At 28.5% G+C, this 26,237-nt stretch overlaps 2 protein-coding genes across 2 annotated transcripts in view; one reads left to right on the top strand and one right to left on the bottom strand.

Moving 5' to 3' along the window:
• Window positions 1–25,692, top strand: part of LOC122857619 (sialin) — a 54,805-nt gene extending 29,113 nt beyond the window's left edge. Inside the window, 2 exon segments of the mRNA XM_044159872.1 lie at window positions 21,790–22,317; window positions 22,409–25,692. Of these exon segments, the coding sequence (XP_044015807.1) occupies window positions 21,790–22,317; window positions 22,409–22,531 (651 nt within the window). The 3' untranslated portion in view covers window positions 22,532–25,692.
• LOC122857620 (STING ER exit protein-like) lies at window positions 14,165–15,144 on the bottom strand. Its single transcript, XM_044159873.1, has 4 exons — window positions 14,941–15,144; window positions 14,697–14,853; window positions 14,402–14,630; window positions 14,165–14,320 (listed from the first exon to the last, which is right to left on the bottom strand). Exons 1-4 carry the CDS (start codon window positions 15,059–15,061, stop codon window positions 14,165–14,167), a joined length of 663 nt encoding a protein of 220 aa, XP_044015808.1. The 5' UTR covers window positions 15,062–15,144.
• Window positions 25,693–26,237: the final 545 nt, after the last annotated feature.

The following is a 26,237-nucleotide window of genomic DNA, read 5'->3' as shown; positions in this document are numbered from 1 at the left end:
CATGTATTTTATTTATAAAATAAATAAAAATGTCCAAGGAAAGCAGTATAAAAGAAAAAAAGATATAAGCAAAATTAATGTATGACTTAATGAATTATTTCCTTGAAATATAATTCTTTTGAAACATTAATTCCTTATCACATTAATTCCTTAGCTACATCTTTTCCTTAGCTACTGCTTTCCTGGACATTTTTATTTATATTATAAATAAAATACATGTAAATTATTTTTAAAAATACAAATGTTAATCAAATTAATTGTATGGTTTCATTATATATTTAAATTTATTATCCATTCGAGGAAAACTGCAATTTAACTGGTAGGAAGAAACGAGATAGATAACGTAGGATTAAAAGGTTTTATCATGTGACTACAAAATGGCGTTCCGTTACTAGACTTTTTCTGGGGAATCGACTCATCTAGGGTGACAAACTACAGCCCATAAAAATACATGTAGTGCTATCCCCCTGACACAACTTGTCTGGCTCTCGAACTGATCACTACCTTCTCTTGACTGGCTCTCTTGGTTCACTACTGGTTCTCTCGACCTCGTTTGGGTCTCTCGTAAAGGTTCCCTAGATATCAGACGTTAAGTCCTGGTGAAACTCTGTCCGAATTTCCAATGACGGACTAATACTAATGATCACGCTATATGGTTCTCTTATTATAATAATAATTATTATTATATTCATCGCACATAAATGTGTATGTGTGAGTTCACGAATGGATCGCTGTAAATAATAACAATAATAATAATATTGAGATATATTATTATTGCAATGGCAACGCATGTGTAAGACCTGGTCCCGGATAAATCGCTGTATGGTTCCCTATACAAAATACATATCTCACATGTAGACTATTTGCTCCCACACTTACGATACTTGTGACGTAGGTATTTTACTATAGTATAGTCGCAATGTAATATAGGCGGATGTAATACACTATGCTTGGTTCACGATAGTTCCCTCAGGTTTGGTTACGTATTTCATAATCCAATCAGGTGGACCGCGCCCCTCTACCATTTCTGAGACTGAGTTAGGCTCCCGAATTAGTTCTCGTGACTCCCACGGTGGTTGGCTTCCTAGATAACCAACATGGCTCCCCCCGGTGATTTTGAAGAGGATGGTGAGAAATCCTCGTTGCTAACCTTGGCCGATAGTTCTCGCCGCGCAGGTCAGAAAATCGGTTACAATATATATAACAATAAATAAATAAATATATGAATACTCGCATTTAAATTCATCTATACTACAGAACGCCTGATGGTAACGGTTACCGACCGATTATTATGGCGCTGCATGGCGCAATCTAGACTGACAGAAAATGGATTCCTGCCCAGATTCGTTACCGGATCTGACGTCTAAACTCAATTTTTTTCCTTTTACTCCATATCCAACCCGCGCCTAAAGATGTTTACACATCAAAAATTTGATTGAGATTTTCACAGATTGTCATTTGATGTTTGGTTATGTTGTATCATTTTGAAACACACACTACTACAAAATCCACAAATATTATTTTAAGTTCGGAAAGCCCGGAAAAGACCGATCGATCAGCCAAATTTCTGTTTGGTACAGTAGAGTGGCTCCGCCTGGATCCCGACGTATATGGTAACACCCCCACTACCGAAGTTTTCTCCCTGCACCCGTATTCACGGGGCAAAATTGTTCTCATTAGGGCTGTTTTTTTCCGCTGATGGCGCTTGACAAAATTCTTTTTATATAGATTTCGTATAGAAAAGCTTCACAAACGCCACCATCGGAAAAAAAACGCCCTAATGAGAACATCCTCTGAATACGGGTGCTGCCCTCACGGAAATATTTTATAAAATTTGGGCAAACTTGTTAAGAAGTTTTTATAAAATTTTTATGAAAATTTTATAAAAATTTGATAAAAATTTTCGAACCCCCCCCCCCCCCCCTGTGCTTGCTTCACACCCAGAAAAACCCCCGAACGATCAAATCCCGACGAAAAATTTATTTTTTGTTTTTTTTAAATTTTTAAAACAAATCAACTCACGGGGGGGGGGGGGGTCGAAAATTTTATAAAAACTTCATAACAAGTTTGCCCAAATTTTATAAAAATTTTATAAAATGATTTTATAAAAATTTTACACGGAGAAAAAAAAACGAAAAATATTGTTGAGAAAACAGGACAAAAATTGTCGTGCCGCACAACAAAGTAGAGGCGAAGTTGAAACTCTATAATATGTGTTCTGCCGGTAGTACAGTTTTGTTCATTTGGCAGAGTAATAATTACCGTGCTGTTTAACAAAATTTGTCATGCTCCAAACAAAAATTAATAGACATACAACGAAATTTGTTATGCTCCAAACAAAAACTGTTGAACATACAATAATTTTTGTATTTAGTTTAATAATTTTTATTATTCCACATAACAAAAAATCTAAAACCATATTAAATTTTTTTTTTTTTCAAAATTACGAAATAAATTTTCATTATGATAATTAAAAAGAAGAAGGAAAACAATTAAGGAAGGTTTTATTTTTCATATTTATAATTATTAAAAATTAAAATAAAAAATCTCTGCATTAAAATGACAGATGCAGGTTATGTTTGTCATTTTCATATAATTTCATACTTTATTGTTGATGTGATTTGTTAAATATCAAGTTTGGTTATTTATCTAGTTGCTCACAAATATTTTAGTCTATAATTCAATGATTAAAATGTTATTAAAACTTGACATCTTGGGATTAATTAATTTATTTTTAAAACGTCAGTCACACAAAAGCTGAATCAGCTACCACAGCTATCCAAAGTATAGCTAATGTAACGAGTAGGCACGCTGTTTTCACAAGAATAGTAACCTGTCAAATGTGGATTTCCAAAATAACAATCATCTGCTAACTATCCAAAGGTTAGTTAGCCGTGGATAGGAGAGACAGCTATCTAGCTCGTTGCTGCAGCTAAAAATTTTTTACAGTGTACTCTCTTGAATAAACTAAAATTATTCAATAAATAATATCAAATTTCCAACAAAACTCTTTATTTAATTTTCAATATTATACATTTATGTTTTTATACTTGTTTAATACATTGGTGTTTGGTATCCGATTTAGATTTGTTTTTATTTCCCTTTAGTTTGAATATAATTTTATCACTTTTTAAATGCATTCCGTTGTGTATTCTTGGGTCTTATCGAATATTTATATTTGAGTTTGAACTTCGATGAATCTAATTTCTCGTGAGAGGAGAATGTCTCATGTCATTATTTGAGTTGATAATTTATGTTTCCTATTTCTTTATATTTTACTAGTTTATTACATACGCCAGGATGTAACAACCGCTAATGATAGAAAATTTAATAATTAAATTTGAATATCTCTTAGAATCGTCGGAGGGAAGGAATCTATAAGGGCTCAAAAAATCCGTATTAAAGAGAACTACAAAGTCCTTATATAAAAAGGACAAACATCATCGGTCTTCCGGACATTTGATTGGTCGTTTTTCTTCTCACTCACTCTTATATAGTTTTCTTTTATTTTGTTTATTTCTATTATTTCTTTATTTATTTCGTTAGCAACAAAAAGACGAAAAAAAAAGAGCGAGTGAGACATAGTTTGTTTTTTCGTTGTTAACGAAATAAATCTAGGGTTACCATATGCACCGAACGCCAAATCAGGACAATTCATTTTGTCCACCCCCCCCCTTCCCTAATAGTTGAATACTGTTATGTACCAGGCTAATTAATTTGAATTAACTATGAAATAGCAAAAAAAAAGAAAGAACGTTTAACAAGAAAATTAATAATATAATAATTTCACAATTATACAAATTAATGAGCCTGATATTTAACGTATTTTAATAAAATCCTCTTGTTTTGTTATTCCCTACAGAATAACGGGTTAGGAGGGAATGTGTAATTATGTAGATTCTACCTTGTTGTTGCGGTTTATCCAAAATTAAATTGTAGAGAGCGTGTCAATCCGGATGGTCGCTTGATGATGTTGATAATTTAGAATAATCTAATAGGTAACACAAACTTGTAGCACACAAGAACAACACCCCGGAGAAAATTCACAGTCAATAATTTTTGTATAGGATTAGGAAAGGTTAAATTATTTAGGAAATAATGATTTGTCACTAGCAATTGTTTTTAGTTTCAACTCCACTGGTATTAATTTATTTTATTAATTATTAAAATATTTAATTGATTTTATATGTTCCGTCGGAAAGAGAGGTAAGCGAGAAGAGAGAGAGAAAGAAAAAGATAAATTTTATTTGAGAAAAAATAAGTTTGAAAATGTAAAATAAAATAAAAAAAAAAATATATAAAACATACAACACATTGAGCTAGCGAGTCTAATCCTCTGACGGCACGAGCCGATGCCGACTAATCCCTCAAACTGACAACGTTTGCCATTAGAAAAATGTTGCAGTTTGAGGACAGATTAGGCCGCTGACCTCAAAAGACCACCCAGTCTTTTTAAAGGAATACCATAAAAATACATTTAAAACATTTGGAAATTTTGTCAGGGTCCAAGCGACGCTTAGGTTATACAAGCGTCGTTTGGCAGCTACAATTTTCAGATTTTTCTTACTAAGGCCCAGAGCTGGTTAGCGTCCTGACCTTTTTTCTAGCATCAGTTGCATTCGCAATCCGTAGCCTACGGAACTCTCTCTCTTCATCACTTGCTCTTACAAAAATCAACAAATAAATTTACAAGTTAATAAATAAATTTAATTTAATTTGATAAACAAATTAAATAGTAATATAAAATTTAAATAATAATTTGAATGACGATAATAATTAATTAAACGGTAAAAATATAAAAATTATTATTGTGTTAATTATTTTAAAATTACGTATCCTATACTATTACCAGATATAAATCCTTAACGGGCAATATATCCAACATTATATTTTATAAAAACAATTTTTAATTTGATTTTACTATTTCGTTTAATTTGATTTATTAAAATTTATTTGATTCAATTTATGATTTGAATAGAACGAAAGTTGTCGCAAGAGCTCCTTAATTTATTAAAATAATAATTCCCATAAAAATTAAATTACAAAGTAGGGATGATTAAAAAGTGGGAACATCTTGACCAATCATGTTTAAGGGTTCCTATGGTAGTCAGCATTTATCATTTGTTTTAAACATTTTATTATTAACAATTTACTAAACTCAACGGATACAAAAAATATCAAGTTGCAGGTGACTTTGAACTACGGTTTTGCGAAATGATTTTAAATAAAAAAAAATAAAAAATATATAATATTGTGAGGTAAATTGTTGATTTTGCTAAAAGAAATAAAAATAATTATGAAAAAATAAAAAGGAAAAATTTATATGCTTACTTATTATTTTATATGCCCTTGAATTTACTAAATTGTTAAATTATTTATTTATTAATTAATTATTGATACCAATACGTAACAATAGATGTAATTGTATCAAAGTTGAATAAATATATTGTATCAATTTTTTCAAAATCAGAACATGAATAATTTTAAAAACTATATAATGCAATTATTGAGTGTTTTATATTTTATACAAGAAATTTCGTTTCTTCCACTCAACTCATTGACTGTGCATTTATTATCGAAAATAATAATTTTTTTATTAAACAATATTTTATTATTTTTTTGTTATTTCTCAATTATCAAATGCACCTGAACAGATAATAACATTCAATAATAAACACGTGCAATGACGAGAGTTTTTTTGTTAATAATTTTTTTTCAGTCAATAAACGTAGACAAAATATATAAACAAAGAAAGAATATAAGACTTGTTTAAGTCTACCATCTAAAGACGTTGAGTGAAAGTAATCTAATAACTTTTTTAACCACCACCATGCTCCGGTGAGTTGATTTTTTTCGCATTGTTGGGAATTCCCAAAAAAATAATAAAATGAAAAAAAAAAATTACCCAATCAGGACATTTACGTCAAATCAGGACATTTTATTAATAAAGGACATTTTCACAATTGATCAGGACATCTGTTCTCAAATCAGGACATGTCCTGATTGAATTTCGCATATGGTAACCCTAAATAAATCAAATAAACAGAGAGTGATCTTTGAAGGATTAAATGTCAATAAAATAAATCGATAAAATCTAATTTAAAAAATATATGATTTTAAAAAATGAATACAAAATAGATTAGCTGTAGGTGGAAGAAAAACAATAGGAATACACCTCGATCGTGTAATCGTTTTTCCAGAATTAACATTTTTTTCAAAAAATGAATTGACGCATAGAAGGACGTCGGAGTTAAGCTTAATGAAACTTAGAAAAAGTAAGAAGCCCTGTGGTCTAGTGGTCAAGGCGTTTGCCCGGAAAGCAAAAGACCCGGGTTCGATTCCCGGCGGGGGAACTTCGTTATTTTTTCTAAGTTTCTGGTTTTTTTCAAAAAATGAATTGACGCATAGAAGGACGTCGGAGTTAAGCTTAATGAAACTTAGTAAAAATAAGAAGCCCTGTGGTCTAGTGGTCAAGGCGTTTTTTCAGAAAAAAACCAGAAACTTAGAAAAAATAACGAAGTTCCCCCGCCGGGAATCGAACCCGGGTCTCTTGCTTTCCGGGCAAACGCCTTGACCACTAGACCACAGGGCTTCTTATTTTTTCTATAAATAGATTAGCTGTAGGTGGAAGAAAAACAATAGGAATACACCTCGATCGTGTAATCGTTTTTCCAGAATTAACATAAAATAGACCGGCTATAAGCAAGAGGAAAATTTCAAGGAATGCATCTTGACTTACAGCTTTTTTTTTTTTTAGTTTAAGTCATTACAAGCTATATCCCGGAATATATTTAAAAGAATTCAAAGAGAAGTTATCACCTGTGGTTAGAGGAAAATCTCAGGACGTACACCTATCCTCGACATACCCAAAAATTGATTAGATATTTACCTTCATAATTGAAAAGATTATATAAAGAATTTGTTCTTTAATTTTTTCGTGAGAGTAACTATAAATAATCATTAAAACTATATCGTGAAAATCGATTATAACACGTAAATTACAATGAATATAAGTTAAAAAATATTAATACATAGTTAGGGAGCCCATCGTGCTTTTTCTTACCCATCGCATAACGATTTGAAATACGTTTATTCGACGTGTCTTGACGAGTACAATAAGCAGCTTCAGTGGCCGACCGTTTTGGTGGAACGACAGGGGGTGGCTGACGGTCAAAGTAGGTGGATGAGGTAAGTTAACTTACCTCATCGCATAACGATTAGAAATAGGCCCAATTAATTGGTAATGATGGCCTAGATACGAAAATAATAATGGCCGACCATTTAGATGGAACTTTTTTGATGGCCGACCAAAAAACTCTAAATCTAAAGAACAAACATAAAAACTTGGAGTTTTTTGGTCGGCCATCAAAAAAGTTCCATCTAAATGGTCGGCCATTATTATTTTCGTATTCAGGGCATCATTACCAATCGGTTGGGCCTATTTCTATTATCTGATAGTAAGTTAACTACCTCATAAAATGTTAAAACTTGTAGTTTTTTGGTCGGCCATTAAAAAAGTGCCCTCTAAATGGTCGGCCATTATTATTTTCTTATTTAGGGCATCATTACCAATCGATTGGGCCTATTTTGAATCGTTATGCGATGAGGTAAGTTAACTTACCTCATCCACCTACTTTGACCGTCAGCCACCCCCTGTCGTTCCACCAAAACGGTCGGCCACTGAAGCTGCTTATTGTACTCGTCAAGACACGTCGAATAAACGTATTTCAAATCGTTATGCGATGAGGTAAGAAAGAGCATGATGGGCTACCTAACTAACAGGCGCGCGTAGCGCGCCAATGTGCTTGTGATAAAAAAAACATCAACATTTAATAGAAATTTTTTTAACTATACAAGCATAAATATGTGTTCTATCCCTATCCCTGTGCATTGAAGTTGTCAACTTTGACATCAATTATCTTTAAAAAAAAAAGCACGAAAATTTAGAAAAAATTCATCAACAGACCATTTGCAAAAGCCAAAATAAAGCCCTATTACTAAGCCTAATATGAGAATGACTAATGAGATATCTACGATAATTCTTTTACAAGTCATCAGATGAACCGCTCTTATTTTTTTACTATAATAACAGTTGTTTTTTGTAAATACGGCGCTTTCAATAACTTCACTGGGAAAAATTATTTCTAATATTTAGAAATAAACTTCTTGGCAAAATACTTTTTGAAAGAATAAATAAATTACTTAATATTAAAGTGGTTCACTTCATACTTAACAGGCAGATCACAGCAGACAGTTATTAATGGAGTAATGTCTTCTTCATTACATGTAAAATCTGGTGTACCACAGGGCTCGGTGCTTGGGCCTCTGTTATATTCGATTTATGTTAATGACATTGGTTCAGTGATAGAACATTCAAAACATTTACTCTTTGCTGATGACCTAGTTATATATATTAATACTTCATTGGATAATATTACACAAACAATAGCTAAAATAAATAAGGACATCAACTCAATAACTAACTGGGCATCAAGGAGACAATTAAAACTTAATCCTAATAAGACTCAAGCAACTATGTTTGGCAAAAAATATCTACTTAATAAACTAAAGTCAAGACAAATACCAAATATCATTGTTAACAACACTTCATTAAAATTTAATGCAGTTGTTAAATATCTTGGTATTCATCTTGATGAGTCGCTATCATGGACTCATCAAGTGTCTCATGTCTGTTCACAATCATATGCATCCCTTCATAGGCTTTATATGAATACAGATATTTTGTCATCGGTTAGCCTTAGAAGAAAACTTATTTCCTCACTAGTTGCCCCAATCTTCGATTATTCACTTCTTGCATTAACCGACATTAATAATAAGCAACTGTCTAGGCTACAAGTTGCATTTAATGCCTGTGTTAGGTTTATTCTAAAGAAAAAGAAAAGGGATCATATATTAAATGATAGATTAAGTTTGGGTTGGCTATCTATTAGAAATAGAATAAACTATTTCGTTGGGTGTTTATTCTTCAAGTCATTAAAGTCTGGTAGTAATTTGTTATTAAATGAAAAAATAAAATATAAAAATAATTCAGTTGTTGGTTTGAGACAGAGACCTTGTGTTAATGAATTGCTTTTTACAGTCACATGTTCACATGGCTTTGAATGTAGTCTATATGAGTATGGTGCACGTCTATGGAATCATTTACCACTTAGCCTAACATCGCTTGATTCCATTGACAGTTTCAAAGTCAATTATCATTTATATTTATTAAAAATGGAGAAGGAAGAAGGAACTTTAATTGTTTAATATTAATATTGTCTTGGTTTAATATTGTTAACTTAACTCTACTATTTAAATCAATTTAAAAAATTTTTTACATGTAATATTATTGCTAATTTACAATGTAGCCCATAAGTACGTAATGTCAAGGGCATGTATATATTAACTAAATAAATAAATAAATAAAATAAATAAATAAATAAAAGGAATAATTGTTTTGTTAAAAGAAACAAAAAATCTTGAATTAAACAAAATTTGTTTATATCATTCAGATAACGTTGTAACAAACGATAAATGGTATGTGTCAAGAAAAAAACTTCTAAACGTCAACCATTGTTACTCCTTGACACTAACACTATGATGAATGTTATAATAGATAAGCTTCTTGTTTCAAACGTTAGAGGGACAGCAACAAGAAATAAACGGCTTGAGGTCAGGGAGGCCGAATTTTATCTGTACAACTGCTATAACTGTAAGAAATGAAAAGTCCCTAACTGTCATTAAATTGAAATTAGTGTTGCGAATGAGTCAACAAGTTGCAGATTGAACAACCTCTTAATATTACATAATATTAGAATTTGAAACTATTTTAAAATGATATCCAACATATTTAAGTTGCTGGATATTATAACAGTCGTTGATCTAATTATTGATTAAATTGATTGTCCGCTAATTTCTAAACTGACTTTAAAAACATGGTTTAAATTTTAAATAATGTCGACTTGTGCAACTGAATAAAAAACGACTGATATGATATTATTGAACCATTGAATTCCTGAGTTATTCATTCGAAATACACTTTAAATAAAATTTCTAAGACTACAAAATTTATTTCTATAATAAATTTTTAACATTTTTTGTGTACTGCAAGTGAATATTCATTTTTTCAGTTTTTACTGACTTTACTTGCGATTTAACGTAGCATAAAGCAAAAAAGTCAATTGCATACCTACATCAATTTTTTTTATTAAAATAGCTATTTATTTTATTCTGATTTAAATTAAATTAGTTTTCATTAGTAAATATAAAATTTATATTCTATATAATTTTATATTTTGAATTACATATAACATCGTTTGTACTTAATTCTGTAAAACTAAAACCCTTCTGAAAATGGCAACTTTTGTTTTTGATAAATGGTGAATCTAATAAAAACTGATTAGGGGAAAATTAATGTATACTTAAAAATTCGAAATTTTTTTTATTACGAAATGATATTGAATTATCTGAATATAAGATTCTTGGTGGTAGATTTTAATTATTAAATTTGACCCGGAATTGTTTTTATTTTTTTATTCCATAAAATTATTTATTATTCATGAATTTTAAAGGCTACATATTATTTAATTAATAATCAATAATGAAATAAAATCCTTAAAAAGATGGAAATTTATTTCTTGTTAAAATAAAAACGTGAATGTTTATTTGTATGACTGAATGGTATATACATAGAATCCTACTTAATCGACTGAGTTTGGTAATAATGATAGGTTTGTTTTGTTATGCAAATTAAGCTAGCTTGTTGTTTATATCGTTTCCAATTGTTTATTACTGAAATCTTAAATAAAAATCATCAATCTAAATTGTCTAATAGAATTAAATTATTAGCCTAATATTAATGAAAACTATTTATATACTTTTCTAATGAATCAAGTTTCCAGTGAACATTAGTATCTTTTTTAAAGTTGACATTTCTATATTGAGGTTATAAACTCTGTCAATGTTATGTGGAGTTGAAATAATTTTATCATACTTGGTATTTGTTTCAAGTAAATGATTTAAATTGTCTTAATTTAATAACTGTGTTGTTCAATTAAAATTTATAATGGAAAATTTAAGTAGAAATCATTGAGATGGATTACACGTCATTTTGTACGTATTTGGCCATGTAAAGCATTTGCATCATTACCAAAAGAATTAATGGATAAATGTTATCAACAACATATTGTACATATGTCAGCAGATAATATTTTACAAACAATAATGGATTGTGATAAACTTTTAGCAACATTACCAAATGTCAGATGGGCTGAGCCAGTATTTCGTATGGTTTCAAATTTATTAGAAATTGCATTAAAATATTTATCTGATAATTTTTCAAGTATATACTTGGTAATGATAATTTTCAAGCACTTGGTAGAGATTTAACATGGAATATTAGTAGACTTGAAGATAATATATTGTCATGTGCTGATAAATTATTACCTGATCAAGCTTGTAAAAGTTATTCAAGAATAAGTAAAATGATATCATCAATACCATCTGATGATTCAATTATAAAACCACAATGGAATTTTTTATTTATTGAATTATTAAAAAAAATTAAAATACGAGTTGAAAAATGTTTAATTAAAGATGCTGCTAGAGCAGCAAGAACAACAACATGGTTAAAAATGGATTTAGAGCTACGTAGAAAAATTCAAGAGCTTGCTTGTCTTGTTATTTTACCAAATGAAACAATTAAAAGACCAACAAGACATTCAAATTTTATGAAAGATATTAAAACACCACCAAATCGTACATCAGCAAGTAGAAGTTTAGATTTACGAAGAGTTAAAATGACAATTACTGATCAAGTTGATTTAAAAACAACAACAACAACAACAACAAAATCTAATATTTCACAAATTAAAAATATTATGACAAAACCAAAGACAGATCCACTTGAGCGTAAAATGCAAACAGCTAAAAATGTTGGACAAACTATTGAAGCTAATATTAGACCAAAATCATGGCCAAATAAATTAGAAGTTAAATCACGTTATTTAGAGCCAAGAACAAAATCTGTACCCAAAGAAAATCCATCAGATAAAACAATTGTTCAACACAGAAGAAAAAATTTAATTTCATCATCAGATTCATCAAGAACATCAAGTCCAGCAATGAAAAGAGCTGTTGCTGCTGCTGTTGCTGTTGGTGTTGCTGTTAATGCTAATAAAAAACCAATAACAAGATTAAAAATGTCTATTAAAAAAGATGTTAAAGCATTGTCAACAGATAGTTTAACAGAAACATCAACAAATAATAAATCAAAAAAAAAAGATACATTAAGTAAAAGTTGTGGTATAACAAGACCAGAATCACCATCATTAAAATCAAAAAATAGTACTATTGACATTGACATATCAACTGACTCACTTGCTGATTGTTGCTGATATTAAAAAAAACCAATTACTAATACTACTACTACTACTACTACTACTACTACTACTACTACTACTACTACTACTACTACTACTACTACTACTACTAGAAAAAATGGAAAAATGGATAATTCAATATCAGCTGATAGTTTAGATTAACACAAAACACCAAAGACAAATATTGCAATTAAAAAATCACCAATATTAAATAAAACAACAACAACAACTGGTGGAAAAAGTCAAATATTAGAACGTACTAAAAAATCATTATCATCATCACCACCAATTAATCAAAAAAATCCACTTAGTTTAACTACTAAAAGACCAGCAAGATCAGTTGAAAGTTCAACAGCAGCTAGTAGAAATAGAGCAGCAGCAACAACAACAATTTATCATGGTTCACCAAGTTTACGTGGAAGTCTACTTGATGCAGCTAAAACACCAGATATACCAAGCAAAAATAGCAATGGTATATCATCAAAAATAAATTCACGACAAAGTACACCATCAACAAGTACACCTACATCAATTAAAAAAGATATATTTAATCCACCACGTAGTGAAAGTCCAAATAAAAAATCACCAAAATTAAATGGAACAACAACATCAACAACAACAAGACCAACAAGACCAATTAATGCTGGCAAAAAAACACGAAAAGGTATTGAAGATAAATTAAAAAATAAATGTCTTGTTGCTGAAACTCTTGGCTCTAGATCAGGCACATTTTTAAAAAATGAACCGACTGTTTTAAAAAAATCCGATATGAAAAGTACACAAGTTACAACATAATTTATGTAACTTGTTTTATAAATTAATGATTGTAAACATGATTAAAATTAAATGTGTTAGTTTGCCTATTTTGCTCTTCAATCACGAGGCTAATAATTTTCGTGAAAGTGATAATATCTTTATCTACGTTAATTAATAATAATCAGTTGATCACGGAATTTATTGAGATTCATTTAAGTTATATATAAATAGATTCGTATGAATGTGTTAATTTTCGAGGAATTTATTACGTGTATAGAAAAAAAAATTGTGTACAAACACTTAATTAATTTGCAATATTTATAATTGCTATGGAATTCCAAACAATTTTAAGTGCGCTATTTTTTATTACCATCGCTTAATCAATTTAGATGTATTTAATTTTTTTGCTTCGAAATAGCATGTTATATAATAAAAACTTGTAAAAACTTGTAGTGGAATATATTTAGCCAATTTATGGCAAGTAATGTTTATAGAATTTCACACAAATTTCATTAAAAAACGAAAAAAAAAAAAATTGAAAAACAGCCATATATAACTTAGTAATATCTTTTTTGTTTTTTTTTTTTTTTAAATTTCATTATAGGTGAATTGCCATTGTCAATCGATTAAATTTAAAATAATCTATTATTTGTTTTGTTTATTTTTTTATAATGAAAATGTAAAAGTGAATCGGGAATAAGCATATATGCCAATCTCAGTTACAAACTGTCATGCTGGCATGTTATGATTGGCAATTTTCCAATAAATCAAAGCTTCTTTTTTTTGTTTTTTTTTTTTTCATTTGAAATAATTAAGATAAATTTATTTGTAAAAATAAATAGCAGATTATTATTATTATAAATAAATAAGTTATAATTGATTATAATTATCTAGTCATTTATATATATTTTGAATGATTTACTTTTAATGTAATGTTAAATTATTTCAATACAACAATATTAAAATACAAAAATTTGTTTTAATTATTTACCTGTACATATATTTATTTATTTATTTTAATTAATAATTTACATATCCAATAGTGTACCTCGAGGTTTTGTTCTTTTTGTGCTTTCTGGTTCAGGTGGTGGCATTACTTGTGCTTTTCTTTTACTGATGCCTTTTCTTTCTAATTGTTTCTCAATTATTCGAGCATTATTTGCATATGAATCAGCAACTTCTCTCTGTAATTATTGTTTTAAAAAAAATTTATTAATAATTATTCATTGTTATTTAATTTGATAATCATTTAAAAGACAACTTACAGCTTCAATTTCATCTTCTTCTTCGTCAATTGTTGATACTGTTACTGAACTAAATTTACCCATATTTTTAGTATGTTTTGTGACCATAATTTTCTTTGGTTTTTCAATTGCAACTTGATTATAAATATCAGTCATTGGTCCTTCTCCTGAGCTTTGAATAACAGATCCTTTCACGATAAATACAACATTTGATGTTCGATCATGTTTATAATATAACAAGAGTCCACATCTGTTAAATAAAAATTATAATAAATTAATATAAATTATTTGAATGCTTAATTATTTGTTTACTTACTTTTTGCATTTTTGTCGAAATTGTCTTTCAATTCCTTCTTGACGTTTAAGATAAACTGTTTCATCTTGTTCACATGTTACTCTGCGAGCATGTTTACTTCCATCAATAACTCTTGCTCCATCACGTTTTCTCAGTGGTAATTTTTCAACAGCACAATCTATATTTATTAAAATATAAAAAATCAAAATAATTAAAATATGTAAACGCTTTAATTTTTAAATAATTAGAATGTATTTTAATTTACCCAAAATAAGTGTCATTTGTCCACAGAGACAATAATAAGTGTGCAATGGTTTTTCTTCACCATATTCTTCTTGATCTTTTGTATCCGAACAAGTTATGCTTCTTGATACAACTTTTGGCATTTTTATTTAGATATTTTTATTGATATAAATAATTAATTTATTAAACGTATTAAAACGTAAAAGAAAACACAACAACTTGTCTGTTTCAATAACCTTTTTATTTAAATAAACTTGAAGAAAAAATTGGTGGAGTTGAACAGCTTATTTCTCAGGTATTTATTTATTTATTTTTTATAAATTTTAATTTTTATTATATGTATATTATCAAGTTAAAAATGATGACAATATTAATTTAATAATAATATGATTCTGCAGAAAGATGAACGTGAGAGAATACAAATACAAAAAATATCAAACACAGTGGATTTATTATCAAGTCGTCTAGAAGGTTGGTTTAATGATATAGATCGTAAATTAAATGAAATTAAAACAAAAGAACCAACAACTACAACAACAATTGCACCAGCTCCGATTGTTGATTATTCATCTGATATTATTTTAAAATTAAATAAAACTAAATCATCACTTGTAGTCAAATTCCACGTCTTGAAATTGAACTTGATGTTATTACAAAAAAAATCAAAGAAAGTAATAACAATGAAACTGAAAAAATTAATCTTGTATCAACTGAGGTAATAGTTTATATAAAACATTTACTTATCATTGAAATTAATTTAAAAAATAATATTTTAGATGAAAACAATTGGATTAAAAATTGTTGATATCGAGGCATCACTTGAAGTACTCAAAAAAAATACACAAAAAATTCATGATAATATTAATAAACCAAGTAGCTCACCAAATTTACTTATTGAAGAACAAACACGAGCACTTGAAAGACTTAAAAATATTGTTGAAGATACTTTAGATCGTATACAAAAAATTCCACTGTATATGTTATTTTAAAAAATATATATTTTCATCTGGTTATATTTAAACTAACTAATTTATTTTTATTTAAAAATATCAGAAGTTAAAGCACTTCATATTAAAACTCAAACAGCATTAAATGAAGCTAAACATGCACTGGAAGATGTTATTATTGAAAAGACAAATGTACTTGATAATTAAGCCAAAGAAAATCGTGAAGAATCATTTGAGGTATATTTTAATTGAATGAAAATCATTTTTGATAGAATGTATTTTGTAAAATAATTTAATAATTTAATTATAGACTAGATTTAGCAAATAATGCTGAACGAGCTAATCAAGAACTTCGTGATTTAGAAAAAGGACAATCAATGATGGTATTAATGGCAGATCATGTTTTAGATACTAAAAATAAGTTGAATATGGAATACATCAAATTCTCTTGGAAGTTGGTGATTTAGTTAAAACACAAGGTATCAATATTAATGATACACTTAATACAAGATTTGATGGAATATCAAATGACATTATGGACAATCAAAATGGTAATGATTTTGATGATAAAATGAATATCATTGAAACTGAAATTAAAAAAAAAAAAAAATTAAAAAAGCAACATGAAGAATTACAAAATACTGAATATGATGATGTTTTAAAAAGATATTTAGATCTTTGTTCAACAATTAAAAAAGAAAAACGTTTATTGAATATGCTTTGAAATTTATAAATATTAAATGGATAATGAATTTTTTATTAATACATATTATTAGTTTATATTATTTTTATTTTTTATTTTTATATATTATTTTAATCACTGTCATCGTCATCATTGTCATTTGAATCTCTGATGATTTTTGGAACACAAGTTTTATCGACAAGTAGTCCATGCTCAAGTAAAAAACTTTCAACAGCTGATGCATAAAAATCAGTCCCAAGTATATCAGTTACATGAAAAAAATTTCTAATAACTTGTCCATTTTTATAAATGAATAATGCAGGAACTCTTTGTTTTTTAAAATGTTGGCTTAAACCTTCTGCTGAGCCTTAAATTACGATTAAAAAAAAAAAAAAAAAATGTTAAGTTCTTATTTTAAATAGAATAAATAATTAGTTGATATTTTTTACCTTGAATTTTACAAAATTTAACAGTTGGATATTCTGTTGCTTGTGTTATTAAATATATATATTCATTGCTTGACATCCAGCAACATTTTTTTTATAAATATGAACAACAATTGTGACTGATTTATCGTCATCATCAATGGCTTTTAAAAAATCATCACCACTTGATAAATTAATTAAACAACCAAATAATAAATTATTTGAATTTGTAAACATTTCAGTCATTATTTTACGTTGATATTCAAGTAAAAAATCACCATCAAATAATTCAACTTAATCTGGATCAGTATTTTTTAATTTTTCTTTTTCTTCATCAAGTACACTTTGTCAATAGTTAATGTAAAATTTTCAATTGATTTAATATTTTCTTTTTCTAATTGTTTAAATCTTTGCCAATCATTTATTACTATTTTTAAGTCCAGTGTTACTTGATGTACCATCCTATTTATTAAATTTATTTGTTGCTGCTGATTCATCATTTGCACAAGTTGCTTTTTTATCATTATCCTTATCAGAATCACCAGAATCATTTCCTTCTTCTTTATTTGAACTACAATCTCTTTTTTTCACCCAATATTTTATCTTCTAATGTTGCCAATTTTTTTTTAGAAATTATTATTTATATTACAATTTGTAAGTTATATTTCAATGTTTAAATAAAAGCAAAGAACAACTTGCATTTGTAATTTCGATTCTTGTATCTTGATTAAAAGGTTTAGAGTTGAAATATTATTTTTCAATTGATTCACTGATGTCATTTATTTTTTTCGAATCAGTTATGTTAAGAATTTCCGATATGAAAACAGAATAATTCTTTTTTAATTGTTGAATTATTAACAATAAATCAGTAATAAATTTTTGAACAATTATTTAATCAAATTTTCATGAAATAAAAAAAGATTCACATTAATTATTTCCGAAATTTTTCCAATATAAACCAATATAAAGTTTTTTTTTTCAGAAAATTCGATATTGAAATATTGAAGTTGAAATACTGAACATTTCTTTAATAATTTATAAACTTTACTGTCTTCTCATAACACAAGATTTGTTTTTTATTGATCTAATTTGATTTTTATTAATTCAAATTACAAACTTCTATAGAAGTCTGCATTACCATCTAAAAAAGCATTTCCTTTTTTACCGACTTATTTTTGTCATACAAATAAAAAATTTCACGATTTATTTTTCTTAACATGTAGCTTGTGCAATGGTTCATTACATTAAGAAATTGATAATAATCATTACTGTCACTTTTCAAATTTCTCAATAAGCCCTAATATAATACGCAATAAATAAAAATATCGTAAAGACAATAATTAAAATGATTTTTACAAATCGAGTTTCAAATTTTTTAACGTTCAACTGTACATAGTTTTTAGTATAACAAATTAACAAATTCTTGAATGTAATGTATTTACAACTTTATTATTTTTTTTAATTAAATAATCTTATAAAACTCGATTATATATTATACGAATGACATATTAATAATTTTACTGACAATTCCCGGATAATCATAAATTTCCTTTTAATCATATACTTATTTCTGTATAAATTGAATTTTTAAAAGTTCTTATGATAAAGCATTGTGACTCAATCAAACTAGAACTAAAAAAATAACGATGTTTGAAAGAGTTATTATAAAAAAAAGCGTATGAAAGTAAAATTGGCACTTTTTATGTTTTCATATGAATACTTTGATTTTTCTGTAAAAAGTTAAAACGTATTATTTTCGTTGTTTTTCACAAAAAAAATCAGTTCAATAGAATAATATCTATTTTAAAAAATTATTCACAGCAAACTGGTAGACAATTTTTTTGTAATAGTCAATGTTTATAATAAAAAACGCATGGCAGACACTTTTCTATTCAATAATAACTATACCATAAACAAATCGTAACTTCGATTTGATTTAGAAAATAAACGATGTCGACAGAAATTTTTTTCACTTCCTTTAACATTTTTCAATCAACGTAAATCAATTAATATAGGTAACACTTAAATAAATCTATGCTCCGGAGAAAAATACTTTCGGTCAAATGTTTCACGGGATAAATTCTCTGCCTAGTAACAATTAAATATGTCTCGTAAGAGTTTTCTAGGGATTTTTGATTTCTTACAGTTATAGCAGTTGTACGGATAAAATTCGGCCTCCCTGACCTCAAGCCAAATAAACTCCTAAATTTTTGCTACTAGCTGTTTGATACAAACAGTATGAGGATTTTTATTACAGACTAACTCTTTGTTTCAATCAATATTATTGTTCAAAACAAATCAACTTAGGTTAAATTCAAATAATTAAAAGTTTAATAAAATTGTAAATTAATTCTGAAAAAAACAATAAAAGTATTTTTTTTCCGTATTTAAATATGAAATATAGCATGAAAAAAAAAAAATATATCTGTGTCTATCGAGCTTTTTAAATAGATGAAAAAAACGTTGTCTTTACTTGAGCGTCGTCGTGGCGCAGCGGTCAAGGTATCCGCTTCCCACTCTGGGATCGTGAGTTCGAAGCTGGACTTCGTCGACCAAAGTGAAGAATTCACAAATAAAAAATATAAAACATGAAAATAAATGAATCATAAAAAATGAATAATAAATAAAAATATATTTATTTTTAAATAATTTTTTTTGAAATTAATTTAAAAAATATTTAAACTTTTAATTATTTGCATTAAACTAAAGTTGATTTGTTTCAAACGATATACCTTGTTTGTAAATAGAATCCATTGTTTTATTTCAAAGCCATATTGAGGCATATTTTCAGAAGCTTATTTCTTGTTAAAAGTCTACAATCGTTTGAAACAAAGAGTTAGTCTGTAATAAAAATCCTCATACTGTTTGTATCAAACAGCTAGTAGCAAAAATTTAGGAGTTTATTTCTTGTTGCTGTCCCTCTAACGTTTGAAACAAGAAGCTTATCTATTATAACATTCATCATAGTGTTAGTGTCAAGGAGTAACAATGGTTGACGTTTAGAAGTTTTTTTCTTGACACATACCATTTATCGTTTGTTACAAAACGTTGTCTGAATGATACAAACAAATTTTGTTTAATTCAAGATTTTTTGTTTCTTTTAACAAAACAATTATTATTTTTATTAAGTAATTTATTTATTCTTTCAAAAAGTATTTTGCCAAGAAGTTTATTTCTACCGTCACAACTCTTCTTTTTTTCATCAAAAAATTTTCTCAGAATTCTGATACAATAATCGTAAAGACTTTGTATTAGGCCCAAATTAAGCGTCATTAAAGACTTTATCATGATCTCATAGAATCAGTTCTTTTTTAATCATATTTTTAAGTAAAAAATAATCAAAATTAAGAATCTAGTTTTTTTTCAAAAACTATAACTCATGAAGAGAATGATTATAATATATGCGATAAAAGGAAACGAATTTTTTGAGCGGAATGCAAAGTTGAGACTCCTTACTTTATCGTAGAAACTTCTAGTAAAGTTCATTTTAAAGGTCTTAATTGTAGTAATTTGTAGTGTAAAGAGTTTGTAGTTCAAAAAATTAAGGGTGGAGAAAAGGCAGCTTTCAAAATTGACTAAAGCGATGAAATTAGAGGGCCACGTTCGTTGATTTGTAGTACTTGTGGTGAAAAGGGTTTAATTTGTAGTTCAAAAATTAAGGGTGCATGCACTGCTTCCATTCTGCATGGAAAGAGAAAATAGCTTCTTAGGATTAAAAGAAAAAATAGTGATAAATCGGTCTAATAGCTTTCTTAGAATTTGTAGTAATTTGTAGTAAACGAAAAAAAATTTTTTTTTTTTGTCATCATTTTCCATCTTAAAATTAAAATTCGTTTACTACAAATTACTACAAATTCCGCAAAAAAAGCTATTAGACCTATTTATCACTATTTTTCTTTAATTTTCTACGAAAGTACATTTTAACTCTTTTTCCACCCTTACTTTTTGAACTACAAATTAAACCCTTTTCACTACAAATTACTACAAATTTCAACGAACGTATTGCCCCTAATTTCATCGCTCTAAGTCAATTTTTGAAGAAAGTACCTTTTAACTCTTTCTTCACCCTCAATTTTTGAACTACAAATTTAAAGCCTTTACACTTTACAGACTATACAGACCTTCAAAATGAACTTTAATAGAAGTTTCTACGATAAAGTGGGGTGCTAGGTTCACGCAGCTGAATGCAAAGTCTCTATATGATAATTCTATCGAGAGTTATTGGATATGCTGTATTTATAGCGCAGTGTTAGCGGAGTGTTAGACAGTCGATAACTCGCGATAAAATTGTCATATAGAGACTTCGTATACCGCTCAAAAAAACACGTTTTCAAAAATCCTTTTGCCCATGTACAAAATTATTCTGCTGTGAATTATAGTTTTCGAAAAAAAAAAAAAAAATGTTCAATTTTTGATTTTTTTTTTTCTTTTCGAAACGTATAACTGATTTGATCATAAGGGCGATAGAGATTTTGTAGACACTTTTTTCAAGTCTCATATGAACTCGCTACGATAATGCTATCGAGAGATAGTGAGAAAAATACTATCAACTTCATAATTCTTGATAGGATTGTTGTAACGACATCATATTAGGATCATAAGAAGCTCCTTTGCGCTAGGGCCGCGTTAAAAAATCGATTTTTCATGAAAAATAGTTTTTAAGGAAAAAAAAGATAAAACAATAATTTTTTTTTTTTGGCCTAGCGAGTGGGAAATACCCGCTAGTCGCCACGAATTTGTCCATTTTTGCGTTACGTTTCGATGAAAAAATTTTGTGCATTTTGAAATTTTTGCGAAAGCGCCTATTATGATTTCAGAATAATGCGAGTGTACCTTGGTATCACATATTGACATCTGGACCAATGTGGGCAATAACAATAACACAATGTGGTCAGTCTTGGGCATTTTACACTCTTCTGACTGAATTACCAACTTATATGGACCGAATACTTCATTTTGGTGTTCAACAAGACGCATTTCTCTCAACTTTGCCTTACTTAACTGCTTGGATAATGGGTCTAGTTATATCAAGTTTTGCTGATTCACTTTTGGAACGTCGTTTGTTGACACCGCTAACTTCAATGAAATTTTGGAACACTATCGGTTCTCTTGGACCAAGCCTTAGTTTTCTTGGTGCAATTTGGGCAGGATGCGATCGTGTTTGGGTTATGATTATGCTTTCAGGATTAGGATCACTTCAAGGAGCTATTTACTCGGGTAATCAAATGAATCATATTGTTTTAGCACCAAGATACGCAGGAACTCTTTATGGATTCAGTAATGCTTGTGCAAATGCCTGTGGTTTTCTCGCCCCATATGTAGTTGGTTTACTCATCAAAGAACATGTTAGTATTTTAGAATTGGTTATTTTTTAAATGAAAAATTTTTTGTGGTATATTTAAAGTAATTTGAATAATGATTTGTTTACTATTACAGGAAACTCTGTCTCGTTGGCACATTGTTTTTTGGCTTGCTGCTGGTATAAATATGACAACGAATTGTTTCTATCTCTTTCTTGCATCGGCAAAAGAGCAGCCCTGGAGCAAGGGTAGTACTTGATTATGAATATTTGAATTGAATATTATCACTTACCCAGATATCCCAGACAACACGTCACATTTATATTATTATAAATGGTAAATTTTATTAATAAAGTATTGCTACTTTCTACATGTTGTGGCCAGACCGCACAAGTCAGAAATCATTCTACGTTAATAATAAATGAATGGAATGACTTTAATTTAAAATTCTATAATTACTCAAAAAATTGATTAGGAATTAATAATAAACATCTAAATTATATAATTATGATATCCCTGGTAAAAAAAAACTGGCAGAATCTGACAGAATAATCTGCAAGAATCTGGCAGTTGTTCCAAAAACCACTAAACCAGTCTAAATCTGTAAGAATCTGTGAGACTCTGCCAGAATTGGTAAGAATTTGTCATTATCTGCCAGAATCTGCCTGACTGTTTTCACCAGGAAATTCTAAAAAAAAAAAAAAAAAATCCTGGACGAATTATTGTAGTTTCTATAAACATCACTGTAAGGTATCAAGAAACTTCAATCTCGAAGCGTTGCAGATTTTTTGAACGTTAGTATGTTTTTTAATTTTTTATAAGTACCATAATCTCAGTTCCTATATAGGTGAATTAACTCTGACAAGAGCACACGTGAGAATCTCTGAATAACAACTAACGTAAAATAACGATAAATGAGCTATAAAAGAATGAATTATAACAGACTAATAATTCGATGACGACTTGATGTCTCCTGATCAATTGTATTAATTCAAAAAAATCAATTAATTAAAAAAAAACAATATTTATAAATTAACCTGACAGAATCTGCCAGATTTTTTTCATCAGGGATTTGAAATAATGAGAAATAATGGCTGTCGTATAGCGTGAAAAATGATTTTTTAAAAAATATTTTAAGGATGTTATGCAGAAATTACTCTTTTTTTTGAATATAATGAGAATGTTTTGAAATTTTGTACACAAGTAGATCTTTTCATTCTAAATACAACGGTATAATTATTTTCTTATGTTGATCGGTTAAGGTATAACCGGCCAAAATGAAAAATAGTCTGAGGCTCATGAAATTAATAATTTAGATAAATGAAATAATAATGCATCTTTTTGTCAATTCAGTTTTTAAGTTATAAGACTTTTTTTTTTTAAATAATTATTCAAAGTTGACATAATTTAGAGAGGTTAAACATGGGCTCTTATGGGAGGAGGTGTTAGAAAATATCTACGAACTAAACAAAACAATACTTGTTTTGGTCTCACCTATCCCAAAAACTAATAGATAATGAAAGAAAAAATAAGGAATTTTTTGATATCAGGATGAAATGGGCTTATAAGACCAAATCTCACGTAATTAATAAAAATATAAGCTAAAAACACGATTTTTAGCAATTTTATGAGAACAAGTATTGAGGCTCTGGCAACAGCGCATTGGAGCGGGAAAATTTAAACAGCAAATTTAGCAAAATTTAGCATCCATGTTTAGCTTTTACACAGCTGACACACACATACATTCATGAAATAGATATTAAGATGGCGTCAAGATCAGTGTTGCAAACTGACAAAAAAAGCACTATTGCCGGGGTCATTACGAGAAAATAAAAACTAATTAAAATTGTTTAAATTACAAGAATATGATTTATCATGCAATAACATAGACGAAATGATAAGATTCTCTAGTAAAAAGTATTATTAATAAGCCACAAACGACCGAAAAAGATCCATTTTTTTAGTTATTTGGGGTTGGCAACGCAAAAACTATCTATGTAAAAAGCATAGGCAGTATATTTAAGACACGCCCCCAAAAATTTTGGCCGGTTATACCTTAAATTTTTTGTAATTAATTATTGAAAATAATATTTAACATTGGCTCTTATGGAGATTTCAACCATTTTTTTCGGATAGAAAAAATGATGAAAAAGTCTTGAAAAAAATCACACATATACTAGAAACCGAGTTTTATTAATTGCGCGAAAAATTTTCATACACGGAACAAAATTTACATTTTTTTTTAATATAATAGCATATAGCAATTTTTGCGTTGTGTTACAGTAAGCTGGTACCATAAGAGCATCATATTAAAAATCGAGATGGAACATAGCAATTTTCATTGAAGAACGCCACCTATACTGGCCATGCGACCTTCCGCGGTGTAGCATAGTAATTTTTAAAATGGTCAAACGCAAAATTTGCTTTGTTTATAAACGCTCAAAGAAATAATTATATAAAAAAATTTTTTTGTTTGTTTTTTTTTTTTTTCTACAATAAATACGTAGACATAAAAAACCGTCCAGGCTCAGAACTTGAACCCCATACCTTTCGGTTACAAACCCTACACGGTATCCGTTGCGCCACGATACCGCATGTGAAAATAAAGTTTTATTTGTTTTACATCAACAATCGGAAAATAAGCAAAGTCACGCATGCGCAGTCGACTAAAAAGTGGGGACTGTTGACATTTCTGAGTCCGTCATCAATTTTGCTATGCCACATTGTAATTTTAAATATGTTGCTTTGTATTTGTTAGTGACACTTACAGGAATTCCAAGAAAGCTTTTAAAATTACTATGCTACATTGTAAATTTTCAGAGGATCATTTTAATTTTGTCCACAACAACAGAGTAAAATTTATAAATATACAAAGCCAAAAAAAAAAAAATATTTTTTGCTATGCTGCAATGTAATTTTTAGGCTGGATTATTTTAGATTTTAAATTTGGGTTCTGTAAAAGATTCTTTATGCGTTGTAATTTTTTCATCGGGAAATAGCAAAAAAAAAAACGTGAGAAAATTGCTATGGTACATTTTAATTTTTCAAGACTACAATTGTTTTTTTTCGTTTAAATGATAGTAAATTTTTTGATAATCAAAAGATAGTTCTATGGTAATGTGGCAGCATAGTAAAATTTGGTGAAAATTTTTTTCCGTGTATGTTGATCGGTCAATTAATGAGAAATTAATTATAAACTTTACAAAAATTGGATGTGGCAACGTATGGCATGTTCAAACACACACACATACCCGCAATCCCATATATTGTATACGGGGCGCAGGCGCTTTTCACTTTATTTTTTTACAGTGTAGTCAGATTTCAGTTTTGTCTGTGACGTCAGAAGCGCCCTGCAACACCTGCAATGAATTTGTGCATGACCTCCTTAATTGAGAAAAATTTGTTTACCCTATATGGCAGCCATTATTGCTAATTATTTATAATATCATAATTATATAGTTTAGATTTTTATGATTAATAACGAATTCCAATGAATTTCTAAGTCATTATAGTAATCTTTAAAAAGTCGCTCCATTTATTTATTATTTACGTAAAACTTGTGTGGTCTGGCCCATTTTTTGGATTGCAGCATTGTCGCCTGGTTTCAATTTATGAAATGTGTGGGCAAAAAATAATGCAAAACCAGAAAATATTGTATTTTTACTAGATATTTCTGGAAAGTTAAGTTTTTTCGGTAATAAATGGTCTTGCATGCAAGAAGACTAGAATTTCTATTTCCAGACTTCTTGCTTGTGTGCAAGGCTTGCACGAAAAGCTGGCATAGTGGACACCTCCCTTAAATCCCAAAACCAAATATTTTTCTACACTGGCAAGAGTTATTAGAAAGTAATAAGATCATTTAGATTATATTATTAGAGCTTTTCATTTAATTTATCATTTAATTTGAATAAATCAATAAGTAAACTACATCCATTCCTTAGCCATTTGTCAATAGCTTTTTATTT

The sequence above is a fragment of the Aphidius gifuensis genome, linkage group LG5 (assembly GCF_014905175.1).
Source record: "Aphidius gifuensis isolate YNYX2018 linkage group LG5, ASM1490517v1, whole genome shotgun sequence".
Lineage (NCBI taxonomy): Eukaryota > Metazoa > Arthropoda > Insecta > Hymenoptera > Braconidae > Aphidius > Aphidius gifuensis.
The sequence above is the reverse complement of the archived record's forward strand: the minus strand, read 5'-3'. Positions and strand labels throughout refer to the sequence as shown.

Bases quoted from the DNA above. Each gene is read 5' to 3' on its own strand.
- LOC122857620 (XM_044159873.1), bottom strand. From the start codon at position 15,061: ATGCCAAAAGTTGTATCAAGAAGCATAACTTGTTCGGATACAAAAGAT. The intron at 14,854-14,940 runs GTAAATTAAAAT...TAATAAATATAG, and splicing joins ACAAATGACACTTATTTTGG to ATTGTGCTGTTGAAAAATTA. The intron at 14,321-14,401 runs GTAAGTTGTCTT...CAATAATTACAG, and splicing joins AAGAAGATGAAATTGAAGCT to AGAGAAGTTGCTGATTCATA.